This window comes from Ammospiza nelsoni, chromosome Z (assembly GCF_027579445.1).
Source record: "Ammospiza nelsoni isolate bAmmNel1 chromosome Z, bAmmNel1.pri, whole genome shotgun sequence".
NCBI lineage: Eukaryota > Metazoa > Chordata > Aves > Passeriformes > Passerellidae > Ammospiza > Ammospiza nelsoni.
Window position 1 is genome coordinate 61,478,923 of NC_080669.1, and position 27,677 is coordinate 61,506,599.

The window sequence follows — 27,677 nt, forward strand, 5'->3', positions numbered from 1 at the left end:
GTCACAGATTTTCAAACAACATATTTCTATTATTTGGAGGCCAGGCATCACTGAGAAAAACAGATTTGGCTGCAGTAACTTCAGTAACTTTTTCTAAAATAATCCTGCTAATAAATTAGTCTCAGCAGAATTGTACCAGACCTGTGTGCAACCCCATGCTGTGCTGTCTTCTGTTTCAACACACACTGGGAAAATTCAGTGGACAAGCTTTGGACTTACACATTATCCATTCATGATTACTGGGAGATGGTGGGGAAAAACACCTCAAAGGTTTTTAAAAGGGAACAACTGTATTCTATCAGAAAAAAAAATTGACACAAATCCCAGGTACCTCAGTCCCACTTAGGAACCAGAGCTGTAAATTGCCTTACATGCTACAAACTCCTTCCTCAGTCAGGCACTAATCATAGGGCTCTGCCAGTGTGCAGAGTGCTTAACAACACCATGTAAGGCGCAGGTACCCAAAATCACATCCTTCTGCCTGGTTTTGGGTCTTCAAACAAGGTGCATTTGCAGGGAGCATTAGGCAGTGGAAGAAGTTCTGCACATAGGGGTATTCATACTTTATGTTACCCACAGGATCTCAAAATATGTTTGTATTTTTAAGGCATAATAATGTTCTCATAACAAAGTTCTCAGCCCATTTCAACATCTCCTTTCCCTTCTGTCCTCTACGTTACTTCTTGCTTCAATTTCTTCTGATATGCAAAAGGTAAACAAAAGTAATGCAAAACTGCGAGTGAGGATCATACAGAAAGATTATCTCCAGAAATTTCAAAAAAAAATCAAATCAAATTGGGTCTCCCCCTGCTGTGTGAAACAGAGTATTTTGAATTGTGTCTATTCCCAAAAGCAATGTTACTAGAACTGGTCTTCCACTTGATTACAGAGGCAAATGAAGAAACACAACTTGTAAATATCAAATAAAATGAGACTGCTTGATACAAATATTTTACATTTATTGGAAGAGTACAGTGAAATGGGGACTGCAGACTCATTAGTGGTAAGTGGTCCAAAGGAGAAGACAAAGGACTATTCAAAAAAGGTCTGCAGTTTACAAGAAGACTGAAAATCTCTTACATAACAGCCTAGGAAAATAAAAAGTTAGCTTGAGTTCTAAAGTGTAACTTAAAAGTATATAAAAAATTGGCAAATAAATAAAGTTAAAATGCAGATCTATTTAAAATTATAAAGGACCAACAACTGGCAACTGTAAAACATAGTTATAATTTTCCGACTTGATTAAAAGCCAGATAAATTCACAAATGTTGTTTCTTTTTTTTTAAATTTTATTTTACATGTACTTTAGGGAAGAAGGACCCATTTCCAGTGTTATGTATTATCGATCCATTTCACAAATATATTATTTTTAAACAACAAAGAGCATAAAAGGTGCTTCACCTGATATTGCTGGTGCATATTTTGGCACAAAATTGAGAACTGGATACCTAAAGACATCTGCAAATGGCATCTGTGTCCACTCAAGGCTACTGGTGACAAAAGTCTGGCTTGTGATGGCAAGCCAGTGATGTGAATTTCCCTCCTTCCCTAACACCCCTGTTCTGTCTCCAGCTGCCAACAGTTACACAAGGAAAAGCAACACATGCAATTTTAAAATCAGCAGTCCTACAACCCCAGCCCAAGTTTCATCCCTGCAAGTCCTTTAACAGAAGGTACAAGGCAGGTGTTTAATGCTGGCTTTCACTCCTCAATGTTTCTCTGCAGGAGTCTGCCTGCCTTGTGTGTCCTGTGTGATGAACCTGTATCATGGAGTTTTTTCCTATTACACGTTTTCAGCATTTTAGTGAAAACTAAGTGGGAAGCTTGCTAAAAAAAAACAAATTAACTTGTGATTTACAGGTAATGGTACAATTAACACTGGAAACAGACATGTAAACAGACATTTCAACTGAGACCCAGTGCAAGAGCAGTTCCCTGTACACAACAATAATGCTTATCTCCTGGAATTGGAGGGTTCAACACTTAATAGTGGTGGGGCTGTACAATTATTTCTGTAAATAAATGTTGTATGACATAACGAATTCAAATTCCTGAAAGCAAAATGATCAAAATTAACACTGTCTGAAACGTCTGTTTAAGAAGAAGGAAGTTCACAATAAGGCTGAGGTGGAATTAAGTAATTGCTGTTGATTTGGAAGACACTGTTCCAATCTAGCCTGACAGCAAAATGTCAAGGTGCATATTTAGCTCTTTAATTCTCCCTATGTGGAGCAGGATGTTCAGTATTGTAAACCAGACAGTAACAAATGTTGTTCCTCTGATGTATCTTATGATGTGGACAATTTGTGATATAGCTAGGGTCTGCAATTTCATTAAAAATGTGATTTGAACAATATGTTTTACCTTGATTCATGGTTACTTCCATTTTCATACAAACCCACTGCCCCAGGTTTTAAAGTTTAACATCACCATATTACTTTTTAATTAAACATTTGGACTTTTCTGTATTTGGACTTTTCTGTCGCCAGAATAATTTCATTTGATAAGTGAAAGGGTGCCATCTGTGATACATGGAGCCTTCAGAATTAGGAAATATTTGAGAGATGCAACAGTAAAGATTATTACAGCAGAGCTCAGCTGGAAGTGTAAGATTGCTGCAACCCTCATTAGAGAGCAGAAAGATTCTTTGAGAATTGAGGCAACAGCTCAGAGTCAATTGGTTATGTATCAGTTATCCAAGAATTTTACATTATTACTTGCATGTAACAGCAAAGGAATTCTTCATATGTTGAGAAAGACTGAGCTGACTGAAAAGAGTACAGCGCATCTTTTTTTTTAGTAATGGAAAGTGTTGTCACATACTTTCAATATCTGTAATGCAAAGGGAATCACTGTTCTGATTTTTGTTTTAAAAAGTCTAATTGCTTTACATTGATGAAGAGTTTCAAGGGCTGGCTTACTTACTGTATTCACAAAACTTAAGTAGTTATCTATAAACATTTGTGTTTCTAAAACTAGATGACAGATCCAAATAGTAGCAATTCAGGATTTTCCCAAGTGTTCTCTGCTCAGTGGGAATCCTAGGTTACCATACTGATTCAGAGGCTGTATTTATCAGTAAACAATAAATCAATTAAGTTGTATTTACAAGGTGTTCCACTCTGGGAGACAGAGGAAGAAAGAATCTAGTTCATGGCTCTTCTATGTTTTCAATTCATGACCTCAGTCAACTAGATTTAAGGGTTTTATTTATCAATTTTTTCTAAATATGTCTAGAATTTTTTTGTTTGAAGAAGGCATATGGATCTGAGATCTTTAAATGCACTACCCTTCCATAGCTACAATCTCAAACACCTACAAAACAACAATTTAGCTACTGAACTAATTAGTTGTTTAGCTCACACCCCCACCCCCAAATAAACCATCTGAAACTTCTAATTTAAGTCCTGCCTAGATGATGTCTGAGAAAATGGCACTCTGAAATAGCCAATAATATACAACTGCCTGAAAATAAAACAAATCTGAGTTAACACCCAAGTTCTATACTTGGACATATATTTCAGCTGAAATTTTATATCAAAGAGAAGGGGACATAATGGTAGCTTAGGGTTGTTGGTGGAGGTAGCATTCCCTGGGAGAGAACAGTAAATACACCTCTGAAACTTTCTGTTTCATAGAGTAGTACTAAGGCTGAAAAACAGATATTTCTTTTGCTTATTTGACAGAGAAGTGAAATCAAGGTGGATTCTAGGGTCAAAACTCTGAAAGTTTAAAGTCAGGGGCTTCCAGCCCTGTACTATATGGTACTTATTATAATGAACACAATGACTCTGATAACTGGATGTGAAAATACGCAAAAATGTTGGAGCTACAGGCAGATCTTGCTGGAATTTTCAATGAGAGAATCTTCCATTGTTTAAAATTTCAGGTCTCAGCAAAGTAAAGTTGGTATTAATAACATACTAAAAGGCAACTCTGCAACGCATATAGGAGCTGGATATAACAGTTCAGTACCACTTTGAGGAAATAAATGGTAGTAATACTTGACTTTTCACAACATGACGTGTGAATGGATTCTTCCATTTCAATTTGAAGCTTTCCACCTTTAAGCTTTATGTGTTTATAATGGGAAGCTACCCCAGGGAATAGTTACTCTTAGAAAACCTTGATAGGCTCCTGAGGTTGATTCACTTTCCTAGTAAGTTGTTGCTGGTTATTAAGGACTGCTTTTTTTATTTTTTTCAGTAAATCTGCAAAAGGGGAGTGAAAGCAAATATTTTCAATAGAGCTGATATTTCAAATTGATCAGATCTCTTAAAAACTCATGGTTGTTTGGAACTTCAGGAATACTGGACTTGCCCTGTGCTTGCCACGCACCTTTTGATTACTAATTGAGGTCTTGTATTACTAATTACTAGAAGTGAAGGACTGCATGAAAACCACTCTAAGAGGAAAAAAATGCATTGCTTCATTGGTAGCCTGACTAGCCTAGGAAGAAAGCTTCCAACAATATCTGAAGTCCTTTTGTGCTTTACAAGAAGAAAACATTAATTGGCAAACTCTTCCTTTAATAGCAAACTATTTTATGCTTAGCCATAAAAATGTTACAAATCCAAGAGCACTGGCACAAACAAATATTTCTAGTGCCTAAAAAGAGGACAGCTGTTACAGAAAGTGGACTCTCTCAGCTTCTTTCTCTTTATTTAATCTTTATAATGAGTTATTATTTGTGACAATCAATTATTCTCAGAACTGCTGAATACCATGTTTGATGACACTATCTACACACTAGCTTAGGTCTTCAAATATTGCACTCCCTTAAGTCTGTGAGTAGCACTGACATTTAGAGGATATGACAGCAAGAATACTGGAAACAGGGCTAGTATTTCATCACTGTTGTTAATATTTGTGCAGCAGCACATCTGAGAAAACTGGAGGGGAGACATTTGTAAATACTTCTGAGACTTGGTTACACTGTAACCTCAGAAAAATGTGGGGGATTTTTCTTCTTTTTTGTTGTCTTTATAACCTTTACAATGAGAGCAGAAGGGGTAACAAAACAGTTATAAAGAGATAACAAATAGGTAACTTCATAGTCAAGTTTAATCATGTGCTTGTATTTAAGTAAGCATAACAGGAGGTCAAAGACATTAATGAAAAAATACTTGAGTATGAATAACCTAGTATTTCCTTAACCAGTTTTCTCTTTCCTGTCAGTGAGAATGGGCTTTACCAGCTGCAGTTCTCACTGATGGCCTTCTGGTGATGCACTTCCCAATAACGATTTCCAAAGAAGTTTTAAGCAATTCTGCAAAAGGGCATATTTTTGTTAAGAAGAAATGCAGTATAACTGTAGCTGATAAACAAAAAGCTAGTTCATTGTTTTTTTACAGAACTAATGAAAATGCACTAATTTCAAAGAACTAATTTCAAAGTTAATGCCTTTGTGGGATGCTAACACTACATCATCACCCTTTGCTGAACCGAGGTTTGTTTCCAGACAAGATACTTTCCGTATTTTACTTTTCATAAAATAAAGAAGCTGAGAAAAACTTATGACTTCACTGAGGACTGGACTTGGAAGAAAATATGCACTAATTTTCTACTAAAAACAAACTAAGGATGCACTTCTTGCTGTCAAAGCAATTTTCTTACAACAATGAATGCAATTGCTAGGAAAAACATTAAAATAAGAGAAAACCTGTTGAAATCGCTCTCACATTACAAGCTGAGGATAACAGTATTTAGAGTTTCCTATGTTTAACAATATAAAATAATTCAGGATTCTCTCAGGGTCCCTCTGGTTGTGACAATGCCAGTGTAACAACCTAACCTGAAATCCATGCTTGCCAAAGAGGCTGAAGCTTAACTTCTTTGTAAGTTCTCTTTTTAAGTTCCCTAAACACAGCACATGAGCCAAATGACCTGGCTAACCTGGTAAGATTAACCTGGCAAGATTAAGTCATCAAGAGGCCATGTTGAGAAGATATTGCAGCTTTGCTTCTTTAGTGCCATGTCTTTCTTTTAAATTTCATGGCATGGCAGGCTTGGTTGTGAATGCTCCTGTGAGAAGCCTACAATAGCTATAGGTATGGAGTCCACTTCCTAAATTGAATAGTTTCAACACTTACAAGTCAGACATGACAAATAAATTCTGCCACAAACTGTTAAATGAATGCTACAAGAAGTTTAAATAATTGAAAAGACATGTACCTGTGTTGAAATTTATTCTATACTTAAAAAGCCATTCTGGTATTCTCCCAAAGTATTACTAGTTTTGAACTGAACTGGTGCCTACTTCAGTAACCGTAACAAATTTTTCCAATGCTGTAGAAATTCCCTGTTTTAAAAAGACTTCAAATTTAAACAGAAGTGTGATATATATGTATGGAGGTTAACAATTCCAGAATAAAATGTTAGTACTGTTTTTATCCTTCTGTGAGAGTCAGGATGGTGACTGGTTAATTTATGACAAATAAAACAGTATTTTATTTTATCTGAATGAAGCAGTATTTCTTGCTGTCAAGAGGGCATATGGCAAAGAAACAGTCCATCTCTCTAATAAAAGAATATTAACTCTCCAGAAAAGCTATGAATGCTGACACTGTCATCCTTACTTGCAGACTTCAGGGATGCATATGTGAGGAAACGCTGTTGGATGGATTTTCCCAAGTGATTGTGAAACATCTCTTAGATCTTAGTACACTTGCACTTGCATTAGCATACTAGCAAATTAAGGCACAGACTCTGTGTACTACTTAGAAGCATACAAGCTAACAAGAACGTTTCCTATAGCTCTTGAAAAATATCTCTGGGCTACTTGAAGTACAGAACTAAGTAAATATATCCAGTACACTTACAATGAAGTTTTAATTTATGCCACCAAGTTTTCCAAGCACTACACTTAAATGGGTATGTGTATATAGATGCTTCCTTATCTCCAAGAAAAAAAATCACTTAACAAAATGCAAGAAGCACTTACCATTCCTTACAGCTGGATACTGACAGTACCACCTCAAAGGCAGGTGATGTGATCCCACACAACCATTCACTGTTGTAGCTGGACACTAATTCCTATGTAACAGACAAATTCTTCTAGCCTACACATATTTTGGTCACATATAGCCCTAAACCACCACTCAGCACTACTGTAAATATACTCTAGAGAGCAAAAGATGATGTGGACAATAGAAAAGCCACCCTAACAGAAATAAAAATGTAATGTAGCCACTGACTTCACTACATCTCATTCCCACTGTAACACTAAAATATAAGGCTAATTAACATTCCAGATGCTGTGTTACTTACTATCCCTGTTTCTTACTTGCATTAGCAGCAACTAGTATCCCTTGATCTGAATATTTCAGTAAATTCCTATAAGTATTTTAAGCACCTTAATGCTGGAATTCAGACAGGGATACAGTAACTTGTTCCTATTTTTATTCGGAGTCCTAGAAAACAATTCCAGCTGCAAAGAGGACCCAGAGTCAAAGTAACAAATGGTGCACTTCCTCCCTCCACTATCTAGTAAGGTTTTATTCTTTCTGGCTTTTTTTTAATATATATTTTATATGTATATATATACAAACACAAGGTTTATATTCTTGGTGCATTAAAACCTTGTTTATCCCCAGTCTTTTGATATTTGATTGCAATAATGTAAGAAAAATAGAAGGTTAGTATTTCTACTCTGCTGTTCCCTGTCAGAGGCTTTAAACATACTTCTTTCCTTTTGGTTGTTTGCACAACTTCCTCATGCCATACAGAAGTAGTATTTTCCTTTGGACACTATGCGTGAAATGTTCTTTTGTTCAGAATAAACTTTTGCATGCTTCAGCTGCATTCTGAGAATTTCTACCAATTTTAGGGAAAAAATCAGGGTCAAAAGCAAATTTAGCAGCATATTTTTTTAGTGCCTCTAAGATCAATTATATTTGTCATCTGCTGCTATCATTAATAAACCTCTTTTTCTTGGCCTAGTACTTTCACATATTATTTGGAAGGCAGATAGTTTGCAGTATTTCTTAACATGTGCTAAGAAATATACTTTATATTGGTCTTTTTTTTCCTAAAATAAACATAGGTCACCATAAAAGAAACATGCTACTCAATTCTGATGGCACTGAAGGAGAAAAAAGGCATTATTTAAATAGATCACATAAAAAGTCAGAAGTATTTCTACTGTATGGTAACAGATGCACAAGTAATTCAACTACCAAAAATTCTGGATTTTTCCATTTGGTAAGCATATTTGCATCCAGAATCTAACCGAGCTTCATGCTTCAAACCAAGTATCACCTAAATATATTAGATGTAGAAAGAATTTTTAAAAAAAGCTTCTAGTTGAAATACTTGTCAAAACTGTCTTGAGTTTTAAGGCCAACATGTATGACAATCCCCACATTAATATGCTGACATACAGGACAGGGATAGCAGAGTGGGAGCACAGCTTAAAGTACAATACTTCTGAAAATGTCACTAGCAGTTATTTGCTGTAAAACAGAAAAAAGCCACAGTCCCTTATAGTATGTGCTTTCCTATGGACATGTAACCTAAATTACAGTACTACTGTGACTGGATATATAGCATTTCGCAGTATATATCTTTAATGCAGGTGTAGGCACCATTCAAGATGGTACACTAGTTAATTTCAAAGTAATCCTAGAAGAATATTGCAAATAATGCTATATAAATGCATAGTGTTTGAGGGAAACAATTACTTCACTGGAAAATAAAGTCCCAGACATTGAGTTTGGCACTTCTTCATCACTATGTCACTTTCTTTTTGATTGAAGACAGCTCTTTCTGAATCTCACTGAATTTTGGCCGGTTTTCTGGCTTGTAGTCCCAGCATCTCTGCATTATTTTATATATTTCTTCTGGACATTTTTGTGGTGCAGACATTCGGTAGCCTGTTACACAGAAAAAGTGGAGAAAACTTTTAGTACTGAAAACAGATGCTTGTCAACAAATCTAAAAAGATAAGAGCAAAGTTCAAATATATTATACAGACCTTCAAGGCAATATGAGGAACATCTTAAATACGTATCCTATACATGACAGATAATTATGAAACTAATTAAAATTCAGTACCAGTGACATTCAAGTTGTGATGCTGCCCTCCCTAATAGCAGCAACTCACACAGATTTCTTTCTTGTATCTTAGGAAGCAGCTACCCTCTGGTTTTCAGTTGTATTTCCTTACTTCACTGCAGTGAGGAAACTGATAATAAAAATGAAGATGTGAGTAAACGTATTTTCTCTTTTTGAAGATGTATCCACTTTTATTCTCACATTTCTTCCCTTTTTTGTCTCCTTAAGGAAGTTCTTCCCCACCTGCACTTTAGTAGTTAATTTTTCCTCCCTCTGTTTTCTTGACTTTTGGATCTTTCCATCTTATCTCAAATCTCTTTCTCTTCTGGTTTGCTTAAACAGGCAGTTCCTTCCACACTTCTCTGCTGCCATCAGCCAAGGAGTTCTCTGACTTGACAATGAGCAAGAGAATGGACAATCAGTTAAGTAAATTAGCAGCTAATCATTCAAAAGTCGCAGGTAAGTGGCTATTCAGGCATATCATCAATAGCCTGGACCACAGAGGTGTACTCACAGCAGTGAAGACAATTTCTCAATGAGTAGGAAGTTGGGAAAAATGCCAGGAGGATTGTATGTATGGACAAGGAGCTCCTGGACAAAATCAAACACAAAATCAGGTAATGGCAGGAATACCAAAACACTGCCTGAGCCTCCAGGGACGAAGCTAAGAAAGACAAAGCCCAGAAGGGCTTGAATCTGGCCAGGCATGTCAAAAACAACAAGCAGAGCTCCTCTCACTATGCAGGGGATAAAAGGCTTGAAAAAATGTGTGCCCACTGCTGAATGAGGCACTGATCAACTCAGCAACACAGGACAGGGACAAGCTAAGGTACTGAACACTTTCTTCATCTCAGCCCCTACTAGCAAGACCAGCCTCCAGGAATCCCAAACTCCAGGGATCAGTGACAAAGGCTGGAACAAGGCAGACGTGCCTTTGATGGAAGACGACCTGATCAGAGAATACTTAAGCACACCAGATTTAGTAAAGTCCAGGGGCTCTGATGCACCCCTGAGTGCTGAGAGAACGGCCTGATGTGACTGCCACATCATTCCAAATCATCTTTCATACATCGCTTCAACTACAGGGAGGAGTACCTGAAGACAGAAGTAAAGCAAATGCCACTCCTATCTTCAAGTCAGAGCACCCAAGGAACTGCAGGCTGGTCAGCATCACATTGATCCCAGAAGGTGATGGACCCCTAATGCTGGAAGCAATTTCCAGGCAGTACAGGGAAATCATGAGGAGTAAGCATGCAGAAAGTCAGCATGGATTCACTAAGATCACATCATGCTTGACCAGTGTGAGAAACTTCTTCAATGAGATGAGTGGCCTGATACATGAGGGGATTTCACTGTAAAATTCCACAAAGACACCTTTGAATTTATGGGCTAGAGACAGGTCAGGGAGGTGGATTGAAAACAGGCTGAACAGTGAGCCCTGAAGGGAGGTGATGAGTGGTTCGAAGTCTGAGTGGAGCTCCAGGATCCAGTTCTGTGTCGCACCTTCACTAAGGCTGAGGGTGAGGGGCAGGCGCCCCCTCAGCGATGGTGACACAGCAGTGTCCCCCTTGCTGGTGGCACCGAGCCGTGAGGGGGTCTGATACACTACAGGGTGGTGGTGCTGTCCACAGGGACAGGCTGGAGAAAGGCAGGAGGCTAGGGCCAGGAGCCCCTGGAGAAAGGGGCTGACAGGAGCCAAGTGCTGCAGCCCCAGGCACCAGCAGGGCAGGGAATGCCCCGTGGGAAGCGGTTTGTCAGGAAAGGCCCTGGGGCTCCTGCTGGACACCAGCATGAGCTCTTCCAGCAAAGAACGCTAATGGCACACTGGGCTGCACTAGAAGGAGCGCTGAAGCAGGTTGAGAGAAATCATCTGCCCAACCTGTTCAGTATTGGCTGAGGCCACATCTGGAGTTCTGGGTCCAGTACTGGGCTCCCCAGTACAAGGCAGACACAGGCACAATGGAGAGAATCTCATGAAGGATCACCAAGGTGATGGAGGCACTGAAACATCTCTCTCTCCTATGAGGAAATGCTGAGTGAGCTGGAGCAGCTCATCCTGGAGAGGAGAAAGCTCAGGGGATCTCAGCAATGTATATAAACACCTGCAGGGAGGGTGCAAAGAAGGTGGGTCCAGGCTCTTTCCATGCCCAGTGACAGGACATGGAGGTGATGAGCACACACTGAAACATGGGAAATTCCTCCTGAGCATCAAGAAACACTTTTTTCCCTGTGAGGGTGACTGAGTACAGATTGTCCAAAGACAATCACATTCACAGAGATATGCAAAAGTCATCTGGATGTGATCCTGCTGAGCTGGGTGGTTGGACCAGACAACATTCAGAGCTCCCTGCACACCTCAGCCATCCTTTGAGTCTGTGATTCCACAAATTATCAGACAAATATGGCTCAGGCTCCAGGATTTGATTTGGCCTTTAAGGAGAAACTTCATTATCACCTACAGTGCTTATAAAACCATAACAAACACTGACAATGTGTGTAAATCAGCAAACCAGAGTTTGTTTGTTTGCCATTTGTTTTTGTTTTAAATAATTTGGAAGTTTTACTAGCTTAGAACATATTTATAAATTTTACAGTAGTATTATGTAAGGAAGGAACACTTCTGAAATGCCACTAAAGACAATGAAAATAAATCAAACTCCTGAACTCCTACTCACAGTTATTTGCTATTTTAACCTTTTGATTATTTAGTAAAAGAGAAATGCAGCTTGCAATGCTCAACTAGCTTACCATTCTCCACCATAATTGTTAAATCTTTCTGTGAAATTATTTAATAAAGAAGACGGAATGACAGAGATTTTTTTCTGGCAGTTTAGAATATTTATACCTGCATTAGCATAATCTTAAATAATTCATTCTGTTCAAGCTTCTGCTTTGCACAGCAGTAAATTCCTCCTTTCCATCTCACCTGTTAGTTCTGCAATAATGAAAGTCAGCATGCTGTAAGTCTTCCAACGTTTAAGTTACTGGTCAGTGTATTCCTTTTTTTCCAAAAGGCCTATATACATCACCCTACTCCTCCCAGAGAGCTAGTCAGCAGTTTAGGAAACCTCATACTGTTTTTGCTAAAGTTGCTACAAAACTTGTATGTTATTTCTTGGCTATTTTACGCTGAATCCTTACCATTTATCCAGCATTTGTTTCACTTTCAAGGAATAATTACCTTTCTCAACTTGTTCTCGTGCTTGTTGGTTGGTCATTCCAGGGTATGGGCACACTCCTAAACTGAAGGTCTCCCACAGAAGGATTCCAAAGCTCCATACATCACTCTCAGATGTGTATCTCCCTAAAAAAAGGAAAGCAAACCTTGACTTTAACATACAGAGAAATTGCTATTTCAGATAATTATGGCCCAAATTTCCTGTAAAGGCAAAATGTTACACTGGCAATCTTCAGGCAAAACAAAGCTGTAGCTACTAATAAAACATTCTACAGATTTCACAGTCTCCAGTATTTCAAAGAATGAACAAATTATATTAAAGTAAAAACTCTGGAGTAACATAAACTAACTGTAAGTTCTACACAGTATACAACTCCAGTTTGTCAAGCAAGTTAAGAATTTCTTTCCTTCTTAATGTACAAAAATATTTTTCTTTTAATATAAAAGGACAAAAAAAAGTCAGAGTTTTCCTACTCATTTACAACTGCTTTCAATTCCAAATATTCTTTAAAAAGTTACCTTTTCTAGTTCTCCATTTTAGCATGGCGGTGTTTATTCTGAGAGGAGCTACCACCAACACTGCTTCTAAGTGTGAAGAAGGCCTGGTTCTTATGCTTTGAGAAACTGATCTCTGAAAATCAAAGTAAGGCTGGATGCTGCAAAACTGACACACCCAATGAGTTTAAGGAAAAAAAAAAATCAGGCCTGCTGGTTCAATTGCCTCCAATTATGCTTCAGAGATAGCAAAACAGGTAATTGATAGATAACTTGAATTCCAAGCCTCTTTGTGGAATTGTAGCTTTCTATTACAGGGAGACATTTTGGAGCAGATATTTCTATTGTCCCTGATGGATTCTCATTAGAAAATTAAGACTCCCAGCCTTTTGCAGCAGAATCAGTGAAAATGTTACCTTAAAAATCCATTTTCAACATCACTTTCAACATTTTTCATGACTGTTCTTCTTTGTTGTGTACTATTACTTTGTATTTACATATCTTTATTCTTAAAAAGCAACACTTGTGAATGTATTGCTTGTTTATCTCTAATCATCAAACAAGCCAAACTAAGCCACTTCTGACTAGGAAAAAAATGAAAATACATGTAAATTACAGTGACAGTTGATGACAGTGACAATTTCTGACGTCAGAAATCTCAGTTTACTCTTAGACTAAATATCACTTCAAGCTGTGCTATGTTAGCTTGTGTGCCTCATGGTTGGCAATTATGGATATTCACTATGCTCTTTGGAGTAAGATTAGTTTTCTTGTCTGTGTATCAACTTCCCACAGTTGGGCATCCAGTAATTTAACACTTTTCACTGAAAGCATTCAGCAAATACAAGATAGGTGATTAGCTGGTTTTTAGGCTTTTTTTACAGAAAGTACAAGTTCTGTACAGTTAATTATATTTTATGCTATTACATTATCTGAGGGGAAAAAAAGAAGATCTGTTCAGGAAAAAACCCCAAGTCCTCCCCACATTACTACTAACATCACAAATAACTCAAAATATTTTAGGCAGAAAACATGCATATTAAATGTATTTTAGTTTTCAAAGATCAGGAAGCAAAAATACCCCATAATCATCCTAAATATGTGCCAATTTTGGTGTGGTAGGATTAATTCTATTCACAGTGCCAGGTACAGGGCTCTGTTTTAGATTTGTGCTGAACTCAGGGTTGATAATTCAGTGATGGTTTTGTTATAAGGCCTTCCCTGCTTTTCCCACTGCCATGCTGGTGAGGAAGCTGGGGGTCCTTGGGAGGGAACACAGCCAGGACAGGTGATCCCAAACACACCAAAGGAAGATTCCAGACCATGTGACATCAGGCTCAGTGTATGAGGTGGGGGGACGAAGGAAGAAAGGGGAGCTCTTTGGAGTGATGGGGTTTGCCTTCCCAATAATGGTGTTGAATGGCTCTGAACAGCACCCACAGAACCAAAGCTTCCATTTCTCAAAAACTCCAGTGGCATCTGAATTTTGCTTCTAACTTCTGACACAATTTGTGACAGAACCACAACATTTGCCCTAGCCTGGTTCCTAGCCTTCACAACTTCTGGGTTTTTTTAAAATTAACATACTTTAGTGACCACTCTTAAATTTGTCATATACAGTGACTTCAGCAAAGACAAAAAAAAGAACTTTTTTGTAGCTTCTTAACCACATTGGCATTCATGTAATGGCCAAATGATCCTATTTCTCATTTTCCTCCAGCCTTTGAATCTTGATATTCAGGACTGACCTGGCCAGTGGTTACCAACTAGTTTTGAAATACCACAGATTTAATTTTATTTCATTTTGATATCTTAAAAACCACCAATCATACCTACACAATTCAATGCAATTATTACAACCTTATTATTAGAATGGAAAACAATAAAACATAATCCAGTAAGTTTTACTAGTATCTTTCAAGGGAATGGAAAAATCTATCCTTCAAAAACACACAGAAATCTTCCATTACATTTTGAAAGTTGAATACTGACTGCTGAACACATCAACATGTTTGAGGGAGCTTATTTACCAAACATTACAGACAATGACCTATAGCTGCTGGAATATGTATGTGCTTTAGGAAACACAAAGTAAGTTGATGTTAATCCACAATCCCCTCTTCTCCTGTACTGTGCAGAAAAAACAGACTCAGCAGTACAAAGTGAAGGTGTGGTCACAAGAGCCTGTTTCCTGCTAAATGCAGTCAACTGGACCACACATGGTTATAAAGATAGGTTTTCATAATACATCAAAAACACCATATGTATTTCCAAAATAACAAAAATAAAAACTCAAACCACCTTTTATAGTGGATCAAACACCCAAAAGACCAAAGCATTCACCAGTGAATGTTGGCAACACTAACACCTCTTAGAGTAACTGGTAATACAGGATCAATTACTAAACTGAATTTACTGTCAGCCTTTTAAAGGGAAGATCTGCATTACTGTGTTATGTCATTAATTGCTGCAAAAGTGCTAATGAGAGGAAGCATTCTGCTATCAATCATAATTCACAAACTTATGATTTCCAATGCATGATTTCTGAAAAAAGGCTAAATTTAAGAGATGGTAGAAATATTTATAGACACTTCAGATGAAGAATTCAAAAATATTTTACTCTGTGTACTCAACTAAAGAACTGCTTTAGAGAAGCACATTCAAAACATGCCATCATTTATTAAATGTGCTGCTTCTCCACAGTCCCCTTTACCTAGAAGAACTTATTTTTATAGTTTCATATAAGCAAAAAAAGGTAAGAGCAGCAGCTTCAGCTTCTATTCTGGAACCAAGTAGTGTGGACCTCTTCCCTCAGTGATAAATAATGAATTTTTATCCCCAATATAAAAACCTAGTGATACACAAAAATGCAGGTAAAGTAAAACTGCGGTTAAAACCCCCTGAAAATAAAACAATGACTGTATCTTTCACCAATGCAATGAATTATCTAACACAGTGTTATAGTACATTAACATTTTCTACTGTTTTCAGTGAGTGGCTATAAATATGCAGAACTTGCCATTCATTTTGCTAACGATCATAATTTAGATGACTGATGAGGCTGTCTACAAGAATGAGTCAGCAACAGAGCCAAAGCACTCTGCTATTGCTGCATAATAGCAATTTTGATGTTGCTGCCCTATTATTTTCCAGCAGCACAACTGCATTTTTTACATAAATCAGACTGAAATACTAAAATTATTTTAAACATTGTTAATTTGAATGAGGGAAAAGAATTGTATGTACATACACTCGAATATTGCGGCTCTGGTGCTCTTTACTGCACTTCGGATTTTTTATTCTTTTTTCCAGAAAATCCAGTTATACTCTTACCATAGTTCAGAGCTTCTGGAGCAGTCCACTTGATTGGAATCTGCTTTAGGCCTGATGATGAGTACACGCCATCGTCCTCTTGCCGGGACATCCCAAAATCACTTATTTTCAAGATGTTGCTTTCACCTACCAAGCAGTTCCTTGCAGCCAGGTCTCTAAATTAGAAAAAAAAAAAAAAAAAAAAACCCAAACCAACACATTTGTACAGGTCTGAAAGTAATTGGAAGTCATTTAAACTGACCGAGCCCCTCAGCCAAGACAGTCATACCTCTCAGAGGCTTATTTACAAAAGAGTAAAAAACACTTCACAGCAGTCATGAGGAAACAGAAGTGAGGGAAAGGAGAAAAAAATCTTAGAAATAATCCTATTAAAAAGCGAGGGGAGGGGATGCTGGAGATGCTCAAAGTGCCTGAACAGAGACTCTCCTGCAGTCCACAGAGAAGAGACACAGTGCAGCAGTGAAGGAGTGTGAGGCTGAAGGACAGGAGCTGTTATGGAGAGTTCAGAACCTCCATTTCCCATTTACCCCTCAGGGGAGGAAGTGAAGCATTTCAGAATGAAGGAGTGCCTCAGAAGAAGGGAAAGGGAAAAAGTATTTCAATTTTTGGCTTTTATTTCTCACCATGTAACTCTACTCTAATTCGCAATAAATTAAATTCATGTTACCTAAGTTCATTCTGTTTTGCTATGCTGGTAATTGGTAGATGATTTCCTTGCCTTTATCTTGACCTCCAAGTGTTTCTGTCTTATTTTACTTCCCTATCCTGTAGAGGATGGACAGTGAGAAAGCATCTGTGTGGGTGTCTGGCAGCCATGCAAAGTTAACCCACCACAACTGCCCTCCATTTACTCCTCCACAAAAATAAATTCCAGATTAATGAACTGGATCCTACGTAAAATGAAACAGAATTTGAAGAAGGATCCTGAAATGTGTTCAGGAAGTGTTTCAGTGAGAAACCGCTCCATCTTCCCTCTGCCCGTTAGAGTTTCTATCAGAAGTTAAAGCTACTCAGCATAGAAAAGAAATTTTGGCTCAGTGATGGATGGATGAGAAGCTCAGAAAGTCAACTCCTTCTCTTCACCTCAATTTTTTTTATTTTTTAGATCAGAAGACATGCAGTAATACCTGATAAAAGACCTACTGTGACTTCTCTACATGTTAATAATATATTATCAACATATTATATGTATGTTACATTTCAGTGTTTCACAGTTTATTAGAATACAACATAATAAAATATGTATTATTATTCCCATGGTAATGTAATAAAAAGGGAGAGACATGTCAAGCAAGAGGATTAATTCCATACCATTATGAACAACATGGACAAAATATTTTTTTAAACTAACCTTACTGTGGTTTTGCTTACCTAAATAGCTAATATGCTCACAAATGGCTTACATGAATATTCCAGAAAAACTATATTAACTTTGATATTTTGAATTGGACCTGTAATATAGTTCTGAAGTGAATCCCTTGAGCACTTAATGCACATTCATTGGTTTTTGAAGGATGAATTTGGTGCATGCAAACTACATTGCTCTTGGAAGAAACTAACTTAGAATTCTGCTCATGATAGACACGAAATTTGTTTTTCTAGCAACACAATTTTCTTTCCAAGGAATTTGTTTCTACAGGTAATACAGAAAGGTTTGAACCAGCGGCAAACAGCTTCCAGTATTACCCACAGTAATGACAAAGGACTGAACTACGCTTAACCCAAACTAAAAGTCTTGAGCCATATTTAAGGATGCTGAAGCTCATACAACTGGCTTTAATCAGCTCATCCATATTGATACTGGGTTATGTTATTCAATATGTAGACAGAGCCTAGGTACGACCCTAAATATCATAACTTGATTTAAGAATTTCAACATATTTGACTCACACAGCTTTTCTGCCACTAAGAACATTAATAGCTCTAGAGCTTGAGAGATAGAAACGAAGTTATTAGTTTGGTTCGAGAAGACAGATCACTACAAACAAATATGAACTCACAGGCACCAGCTGAACATGTGCACAAATGCATAAAACAGCTCAGTGTGCACTGTTTTACATAGCTTGATATTAGCATGCAGTATCATTACATACAGCTATATTGGTTAAAGCAAGCGAGCTGCAAAACAAAATCAAATTGTTATTGTTTATACTCAAGTGTGTAAAAAGTATCACCAAGAACTTCAAGAATTTATGACTTAGGTTCCAATCATACTTCAGTAATTAGGTTTTTCATCATGTTACTCAATATAGTCTAGATTTTGCAACTGATGCACATAAGGAGTGGAAAAAGTAATGAGGTTGTATCTCAAAGAAAATTTATAGTTAATTGAAAGCGCAGTCATCCCCCTACCTGAAGTATCACCTAGCATTTAAAAATATTGAGTCAAGTTAAGAAAAATCTATATACTGATCTGACTTAGGTTTATTCCTCATGCATAAGTCTGATTGTTTGGGAAAGTGGATAGTAAATAATATGCACAGTATGGTGCTTATAAACAAAGACTACACTCAGTTTGCATAATTTTTGTCAGTTTTGTACATAGAGATATATATGAGTTTTCTTTTTCATTCAGAATCAACTAGAGAAAAAGCTTTTCATCCCTACTGAAAATTGACTAAAACACTTCCATGAAAATCAACTGGCATTCGTAGAAGTTCATAAAGATTGTGACACTCTGTTCAGGATACATGTAAATTAACACCTCAAAGAAGAAATCAAATGTTTGCATGTTTTGAGTCTCACAGTATTAATGCCTTTTTCCACTTTTAGCTAAAACTCTCCCATTTTCAATGCTATACACTCTGTATTACTTTCAATACATAATTTCTGTTAATAAAGTCTTGTGCGCACTTCATATATTTATTTCTGACATAAGCAAATTTGCCTTCTTCTATCATCCTGAGTATGATATGCTCACTCTACCACTTACTTAGAAAATACTTTAGATGTGATAATTTCATTCCTCAAGCATATAAATGTCACAAAGTTATATTACCTTCTTAGTATTTCCACTGTCATTTTACATCTGCTTCATATCCTCAGTGATTTGTTGCTTAATTTTACAGATAATTTTTACATGTATTTGCGCATATTTTTATCTGTAATGCTTAAAAACATTTTTTATATGTAATGCTTAAAAACATTTTTTAAACAGCTACACTGAAAGCTGCGGGTACCTCAGCTTTTGGCGGGTTTTTTTTTACTATTATTCTGAGGGTTTGGTTAAGATTTTTCAGTATTTTTCAAATAAATTCTTCACTGTTCTTCATTATGTCTGACAGCTTCCTTAAAATGGATGTTATTTTTCAGTCTAGACATAAGAGAAAAATACAGAAGATGCTTTCAGTCAACAAGATTTATTACAGAATTTATAGCCAGAATCTGGGAAAAAAATGGCAGCAGCAACTATTACTCCCATTACTTTAAAATAATAAATTATGACATTAATTTTCTTTCAGTTTCCATAATTATAATTAATTTCTATTTTCTACAGATAGGCATTCTAGTATAATAATTTCAAAGGGTTTATAAAGACCCTTTACTTCTTAACCTTCCATAAGAAATCCACAGTGGAGTTCTACTCAATTTTTAAGATAAACAACATGAGTTGGGGGAAACATGAAAATATAAATGCAGAGGTCTGATGACCAAAATTAACTATGAGATGTCAACATTAAAGATTTCATCAGTGTAAAGTTTTCATAGTAAATCATGACTCTTTCTACATGGACATTAAAAAACCAAACCAAATCAAACACATGAACAACAAATCCCCAAAAAAATAATGACAACAAAACTCCAGCACACCAGCCCCCCAAACAAAAAAACTCCACGAAAATCAACTACAGTCTATTTGTCTTCTTGCCTCTGAAAAAACAGTGTATTCTGCTTGCTTTCTCTTCCTTCTCCCTAATGCTCTCTAAAGCCAACGTCCTGAAGAAACACAGAGATAATTCTATGAAAATTGGTATCTCTGTTTAGGAATTTTTTTTTTCTCATAAAGCATTTGCTACTTAAAGCAGTAATTTCATTAAATCAGTATTTATCTTTAACACAGAAAGCAAGAAAATATTCTTTATTTACATTGTGAAAGTTCTACAAATTGGGCACATATTACACTGAATTGCTACAGAGTAAGCTCCTTAGTAAAAGAGAAGCTGACTCTCACTATTTAAGATCACGATTATATAAGCTCCTAGTACTGCTAGAAACAAAGTTTCTTCCCCCCAGCTACTAACAAGTAAAAACTAGCATGTAATTTGGAAATTTCCTTTTTAAGCATTATTCGGCAGTTCCTGTAAGTACAAACAGGACTTCTCCTAGGGATGTCAATATGGGTCAAATCTGCTGAAACTTTAAGAGAGAGGTCATAGGACTTCGGCTAAAAATTCAACAGCCAGTTCAAGGAGGAAGTAGAGCTCTGAGCTGCGAGCTGTTACCACCTGGATTCACATCTGTCAGTAAAGACATAAAGCAACTAAAGCCTTCTCTAAGGACATTCTTACACTCCCTCGCCTCTTCCCCTCTACATCCCACAGGATCTGCAGAGAAAGTACTACCTAGCATTGCAATGGAATTCCATGAGTTAAAGCAAATCAAAATTAGAGAGCAAACTCCTCATTACTAAATCAGCAGCACAGACTGCCTCACTGAACTAATTAGCCATTTTATATTCCATCCCTGGATTATGCAGTTAAAATACTCTAAGGTGATAAAAGCAAGTAATTAATTAGAGAACAGGATCGGTTTATCTCCTCTGCACATTAAATTCAATGAAAATGGTCTATTACCTAAATACAAAAAAAGGGGTTGGAAGTGAAACTACAAGATAAATTGCTGGTTTTTTTGTGAACTCTAAGATACCTCGCCTTCATACACCTGACGTAATTTCCAATAATGTCTAAATCAAAATACAGTCGTGCCTAAATCTATTTCAGAACTTTCTTGATATGCTAATTTTGCTGTATGTGGAGGGTACAACAAATAACATGTGCCTAGTAACAGACTGGGAAAATATTAGAGGGTCAGAAGAACATCCTTTCATGAATTCTGTGTTTTCTTCCCCCTTTTAACTTTGATTTAATTATTTCTTTACATTATTTTAGTTATTATGAAAATATTGGAGCCATATTAACTACAATGCTAATAACTGCTCTCAGCTCCTCATATATAATGCAAGTCCACGTTCATCTCCACAGATGAACGGTGCTGGCAAACCAGAGAAACTCCAAGTTGGATACAGTGGATACAGTAGTGATTTCTCAATAATGTCAGGTGCTCGGCTTGCCATCCAAGTTTCGGATATTGCTCAGTTTCTCTCAACTATAAATAAAATAAGCACCTTCACCCACCTCACAGCATTGGTGGACGTCAATTACTCTTTATAAAGCACTTCGCACTTAAGCAAAAGACTTAAAAATTTTGCAAAAGGAATTCAAAAGGAGGCAAAGTAACAAAACAACCCCCAAAAAATTGTATTCAGTAGCTGGACACAACTGTCAACTTATTTACTGTCTCCCACCCAGATATGACTCAAGGGACTGTACAGATCTACTGACACATTAGAAAACTTTTATCTTTGAGGATTTTTTGGTAGGCTACTGCTACCAAAAATGTGCCCTCCATTTTCCTAGCAGGGCAAGTTTTCTGTACCAGCAATTTTAAGCAAGATAAAGAAGGGAATAGTAGACAATGAGCACTTTTCTGAGGAGAATCAAAGCAGTAGACTATGAAGACAGAAATGAAGCAATAAATTGCTGCATCATCTATTCCTCCCCACTTTTTCCTATTTCGAAGGTTGTCTTCACAATGCCTGCTCCTGGAACAGAAACATTCCTATCAGTACCATCTAAATGGTTTTTATCTGCATTGTTTCTCAACTGTTTTAGAACTTAATAGTTATTGCCTGTATTCTTCTGAACAGTTATTTTGATGAAAATGACATCACAGTCATTTTGGTCTTTAACAGTCTTCTATGCATTGATATCACTGCAGACTTTTATAACCAATTTTTTCCTGTGCACTGCTGATTATATGTAATATGCTGAACAAAATGTCCCTTTTTTTACTTTGTGCTATATCTTGAAACAAAGATTTGCAATCCAATTTCTTTTGTGTGCCCATTTTAGTGAAAAACGAAGTGTCTGGACAGTAATCAGAGAGGAAGACAGGCAACTTCATGGAGATCCTACAATATTAGAGTGACTGGAAAATTAAATATACAGTCTAGAAATCCTTAATGACAGAACAGACATGGGAATAAACATCTCTGCTGGGTTCCATGCAACCATTGCTAAGCTCTTGGATATCAAGAGAAACATTACAGAACATAACTACAAATATGGGTACATTTATTAATGTGTAAGACTTGTAACAGTCCTGGAAAGTCTCTTTGATATTAACTGAATTACAGGGGAAACTAAGTCTCCAAAAATTAATTATCCAAGATGTACCAGAACACAAGTTTACATTTTGTGCTTGATAAAATTACAGTGGACTTAAATTACAATCACAATGCCTTCCATTTCCATAACCAGTTATATAAGGATATTGTATTATTCATAGGAAGAAAAATACCATTTTCAAGCAAAAATTTACACTGTATCATTCACAGAAGCAACTAAAATGAAACACAACCGTGGAGCACAACATTTTGCTAACAGGAACATTTTTAATATAGTATCATGGCTTTACTCAACATATGTGATAACACAAGTCTTGTTACAATGAGTGTCCTTGCCCTTTTAGACCAGAAGGATCACTCAATTTAGTTCTTAATTCTGAATCTAGTTTTGAATTAATCTCTTCCTTATTCTACTAATTCTACAATAATTCTATTATTATATCTTATTATATAATATAATGTAAAAATGTAATTGATATCTCTGCACAGAAGCATTAAATACTGGTTTAACTTGTTTATAAAACTGTAATCATCCGAAGAGGCAGACCAGATATGGTCACGGGTCACATTCCCTTGCCCATAAGGTATCAGTGATAGAAAAGGCTGCATGTTGGATTAAAAGAAAATGTCTAAAGCAGAGTAGCTTCTATCACTGATTTTTCTGATGATTAAGGTTTTTAGAAAATAAACTTTTCATTCTATTAAATAAAGCCATTTTCTAGTGTTAATATCACAATATATTAAGTTCAAATGACTAATAATTCAAAGCAGAGCATGTGGAATTGAAAAGCACTGCAAGTGCGCAAGAAATCAAGAAATTCAAAAGTATGATTATAATATGGGTCACTTTTTTCCCACCTTCATTATTAGAATAAAATAAAATAGCACAATAATGCAGTATTTTCAGGGCCTTTGAAGTCCTAATGAAACAGGAAATATTTCAAAGTCTTCTCAGGGTACATTTAAGTACTTGCCACAGGTGAATATCAAAGTTCATCTGAGACAGGTAGCAACTCTACTGCTTTTTCAATAGCCAGAACCAATAATGTGGTATGAAACAGTAGCTGTAGTTTAAGTTATCTCTCCATGCATTTCCATCACTTAAATTTATTTTTGTTCCTACAACCAAGAGGCATCAGTTAAGATTTTAAAAGTAACAGACAAGCATGATTTTCAGTAGATAAAGTATTTTATAGGAATTAGATCCTGAAACACTTTGTTAATGAAGGTAAAAAAAGGTAAAGGTAATAATCAGGCTACAAAGAAATGAAGCATCCAGCATAATTAAGGTACAAGACACTACATATTCATGAAAATAATACACAAGGAATAAGAGAGAAACCAAAAACATTAGGTCTAATTTGAAATGAGGAGGAAAAGACAGAACAAAGAATTAGAAAAATCAAGCATTGCTAGACAAGAGGATTGTGCTGCAGTCCTCACCTGAGTGGCTAGAAAGCAAAAACAAAATGTCCTACATTTTTAAGAGACACTCACAAAGAAAGCCAATAGCAAAGGGAGGAAAGTCAGCCATATTTTAAGGCAATTATTCATCTGGGGACGTTCCTTATTTAGGGAGAAAAGAATTTAGATGAATGGCACAGGTAACTTATGCCAGCTAAGCATTCTTAATAATGGAAACCATTGACAAAGATGTGCAGTAATAACCCACTAATTCATAATTTTCCAGTCAGAGAAAAAAATTCTAATTTGTACTTTACAATATTTCTCTACCTTTAATCAAGGATTACCAACAAATACTTGAAATATTTCAGTATATTAAAAATAGCCTGTTTTGTAACTATAATAAAAAAGGATGAATGAAAATAAAGATGAGGAATAATTTACTAATTGTCTTAGACAGCTAAGTAAGATCCACAGTTAGCTTAGAGAAATACAAAAGAAATTTCAGGTGACTAACACATTGCAGAGAATTATATATATAGAAATTGAGAGGAATAAAATTACCTATTAACTTCCTGTAAATTAACAAGACAGTAAATAAACTGAACCTCTCTCCTGGTTTTTGTCTCTATTACTTAAAATCCACAATAGTTTTCCCACTCAAAAATAAAACTTCTATGTGAAAGAAAATATTCTGCACTTTTTTCATCACAAGAAAAAGAAATAAGTGATGGAATTTTCATGGAATTATAGTGGGACATTCAAAGCGGGAGATGTTGAAGAAAAAAAGGAGATGACAGTGCTGATTAAGGATCATGATTACATCTCATATTGACAGCTGGAGACAGGATAGGACTTCCACAGCTTTTGGGAACTGGATGAACTCACACGTCACATGCACATTCACCATGGTAGAGTTTCACAGCTGGGCTGAGTAGAGGAAGAGATGTTAGTAAGTCCAGGGGCTCAAAGTTCATCACATACTGAACTCTATCCTTTTTCTTCTATTAAAACCTTATGCTATCTGATAGCAAAAGTCATTTGCTTGTTACAAGAATGTCCCTGCCCTGGGAAATCCAGAGTTCTGTATTTAGAAATAGCTCCTCTGCCTCTGGTTGCTCTCTGTGGAAGCATGTTCACTCCTGCATAGGGTTGACTCCCTACAGATCTGAATGTTCCTGGTCCTACCAGGATTCAAAGTTTGTTGGAGGTGCAGAAAACACTTTCCTGTGCTTAATGTAAGACAGGAAGAGAAAACTATTAGAAAGCTATTGCAAAGCTATGGATTTACTGCACCTGGCTATTATTCTGAAATATTTCTGCAGAAAAAACTATTCTGCCATTATACTTTAGGAAGATAGGATCCTCTTTGCCATTTAATGTTACATTCATTTTAGCATTTATTGTGGGCAAAGGTTATAAAATAACTGAAGTCCAGCTAGTCAACTGATAAACATTTAAAATTTTCCTGCTTAAAAAATCATGGGTAAGAAATATCTTAGAAGGTGATATAATATAGGGCAACGAATTAGAGTTGCCTGTTTTCATTTAGCAGCTTTGTTCATGATCTGAGGGAAAAATCAAACAGGAATTTAATTACATTTCCAGATAATATCAAATTAATAGCAGCTGCAAGCAACAGTAAGGGCAAATAAATAAAAAGAAGGAAAGGAAAGAAGGAGAAAGAGGGGGAGAGAGGGACAAAACATATCTGTTGGGATAAGTGTTAGACATAGCCTGTAAAACAGGAACTATTATATTTTAAAAAATTAAGCCTAAATACAAACATTCAGTAAAAAACAAATACTACTAGGCAATCATATAGAAAAAAAGAGAGCCTAAAAAGATATGGATTCCAATTAAAGAAGAGTAAAGGAATTAAATTGAGCATCAGAAAAATAAAAGCTCATTATCTACTAGATTGTGAGAAATCTGTCTAGGAAAAGTAAGAAATTCTATTTTATTAATGAAGTTACTTAATAAACCAAAAAAAGTTTGACAGGTGTACAGACCAGTGTCTGTTTCAAAGGGATGGATTAAGTAAATGAACCCAACTTTTTACTGACTTTCAGTAAACATTAGAATTGTCATATGCCCTGGAATCTATTGTTAGTATCAGGCATAAGTAAGTATACAACTAAAGTAAGTACACAACAAAAAGGTAGTGGTCAAAGAGGGAGAGACCCAAAGAATGATTAATTTCCTGGCCTAGTGCATTTGTTCATTTTATCATATGAAAAGGTGACTTTTTCAACCAATCACATAATTGGAGAAACAACAAAATTCCAAATGCAATGACACAAACTACTAATTTCTGTACAGAAAAGGGTTACAGGTGTTGCCAGTCGAGTACAGGTAGATTCCCATGAAGTTAGAAAGACACAGCCGCTGCTGAGTCTCCTCAGATTTCCATCAGGCAGCTTCAGGTATTTATTTGTGGTTAGAGGTAGTTTCACAAGTCAAATGTGGCCCCACACTGCGTGTAGCAAACCTATCACACAAATTTTGGCTTCCTCAACTGCAGGCTTCGTTAGGGAGTACCAATTTGCCCCTTCTCCTAACCCAGGCTGGTGTGAGCAGCACGTCAGTGGCACTTCAGAGCCCAGCTCCAGGTTCAGACATCTGCAAGGGGCTTGGAACATCAGCAGAGGTGAAATGTGCAATTTTAAAGAATAGGTTAAAAACCATCAGAGAAAAATATTGGCCCACTGTCAAATCTAAGAGATTACCAAACTCTGTATAAGTTACTGTAAAATACTCCCCAAAAGGGAACTGAAGCACTTAAATTTAATAGCTCCTTGATAGTTAAAAGAAGCAGAAACTGCCTGCTTAAGGTCTTTATATTTGACATAGAAAAATCTTCCATGACTTTTACAGTCTTATTTCTAAGAGTTCTGTCTACCTGACTCTATCTGAAGGTCATAATGCTCTCTTGTGGTTAGAGAGATTGCTTATTGACTTGCAAAACTAAAAACAACTGGTTTCAATTTACAACGTAAGTCAAGCTGTTATAGAAGATTAACAATATATACAGAAGTTTAATAACTCCTTTGAAATAAATATCTATTTAAAAACAATGAGGGTAGATATATATATTTGTAACAACAAAACTAATATTTTATACTTGAGTTCTGCCAAAAAAAGACAATAGCAGCATGGGAGACCCTGTCATCTCAATTTTGCCCTTCATTTGGGATACTCAGAATTTTCATAACGAGGGAGTGGGATTTTACATGACCGTGAAGAAGAGTAAGAAACTAGCCCAAATAATCTCATACAAGAGAGCATGGTCTGCAAAGGTGGGCAGCAAGGGTGGCTTCCTGGAAGCAGATGAGAAGTCAGAGAGGTCTAAGATACCAAGCAGAAAGGACAGTCAATTAATTTTTTAGTGGATAGGCCTGGAGATGCTTATTACCAACTAACTACTAAGATGCAATATTCGGAGCAGTAAAGTTCAAACCCTTTCTTCTGAGCACATGCAGGCTAACTATCTTACTGATCTCCAAAATCAAAATTATTCCAAAGCAGAAATGTTTCAAATCAGGTATTTTTACTTACAGCATCCTAACTCCTACATATAGTTTGAGGTTTTTTTTTAAAACTGGGGCTTGGCCCTTATTCCACTCATCTATTTTTATTTCCCAGCAGCCAGGACACTTGATGAAGTATCTGACATCCATCATTGCCAGGAGCTTTTTATGTCTGGCTTGAATGACTCAGCTGAAATCTGTGAGCCTTTAAATACAGCAACATTGACTGAAAAATTCTCACAGTTCCATGTACCCTGATGATCTCCATCTACCTTCC

The 27,677-nt window shown here is 36.5% G+C and overlaps 1 protein-coding gene across 2 annotated transcripts in view; it reads right to left on the minus strand.

The window, feature by feature from the left end:
• Nucleotides 1–938: 938 nt before the first annotated feature.
• The window catches only part of FER (FER tyrosine kinase), a 158,011-nt gene continuing 131,272 nt past the window's right edge, over nucleotides 939–27,677 (minus strand). For both annotated transcript variants that reach the window (XM_059491724.1, XM_059491723.1), the window contains 3 exons: nucleotides 16,061–16,215; nucleotides 12,236–12,358; nucleotides 939–8,873 (listed from right to left, as the gene is read on the minus strand). In XM_059491724.1, the coding sequence (XP_059347707.1) occupies nucleotides 8,731–8,873; nucleotides 12,236–12,358; nucleotides 16,061–16,215 (421 nt within the window). In that variant the 3' untranslated portion in view covers nucleotides 939–8,730. The remainder of the gene's footprint in view (nucleotides 8,874–12,235; nucleotides 12,359–16,060; nucleotides 16,216–27,677) is intronic.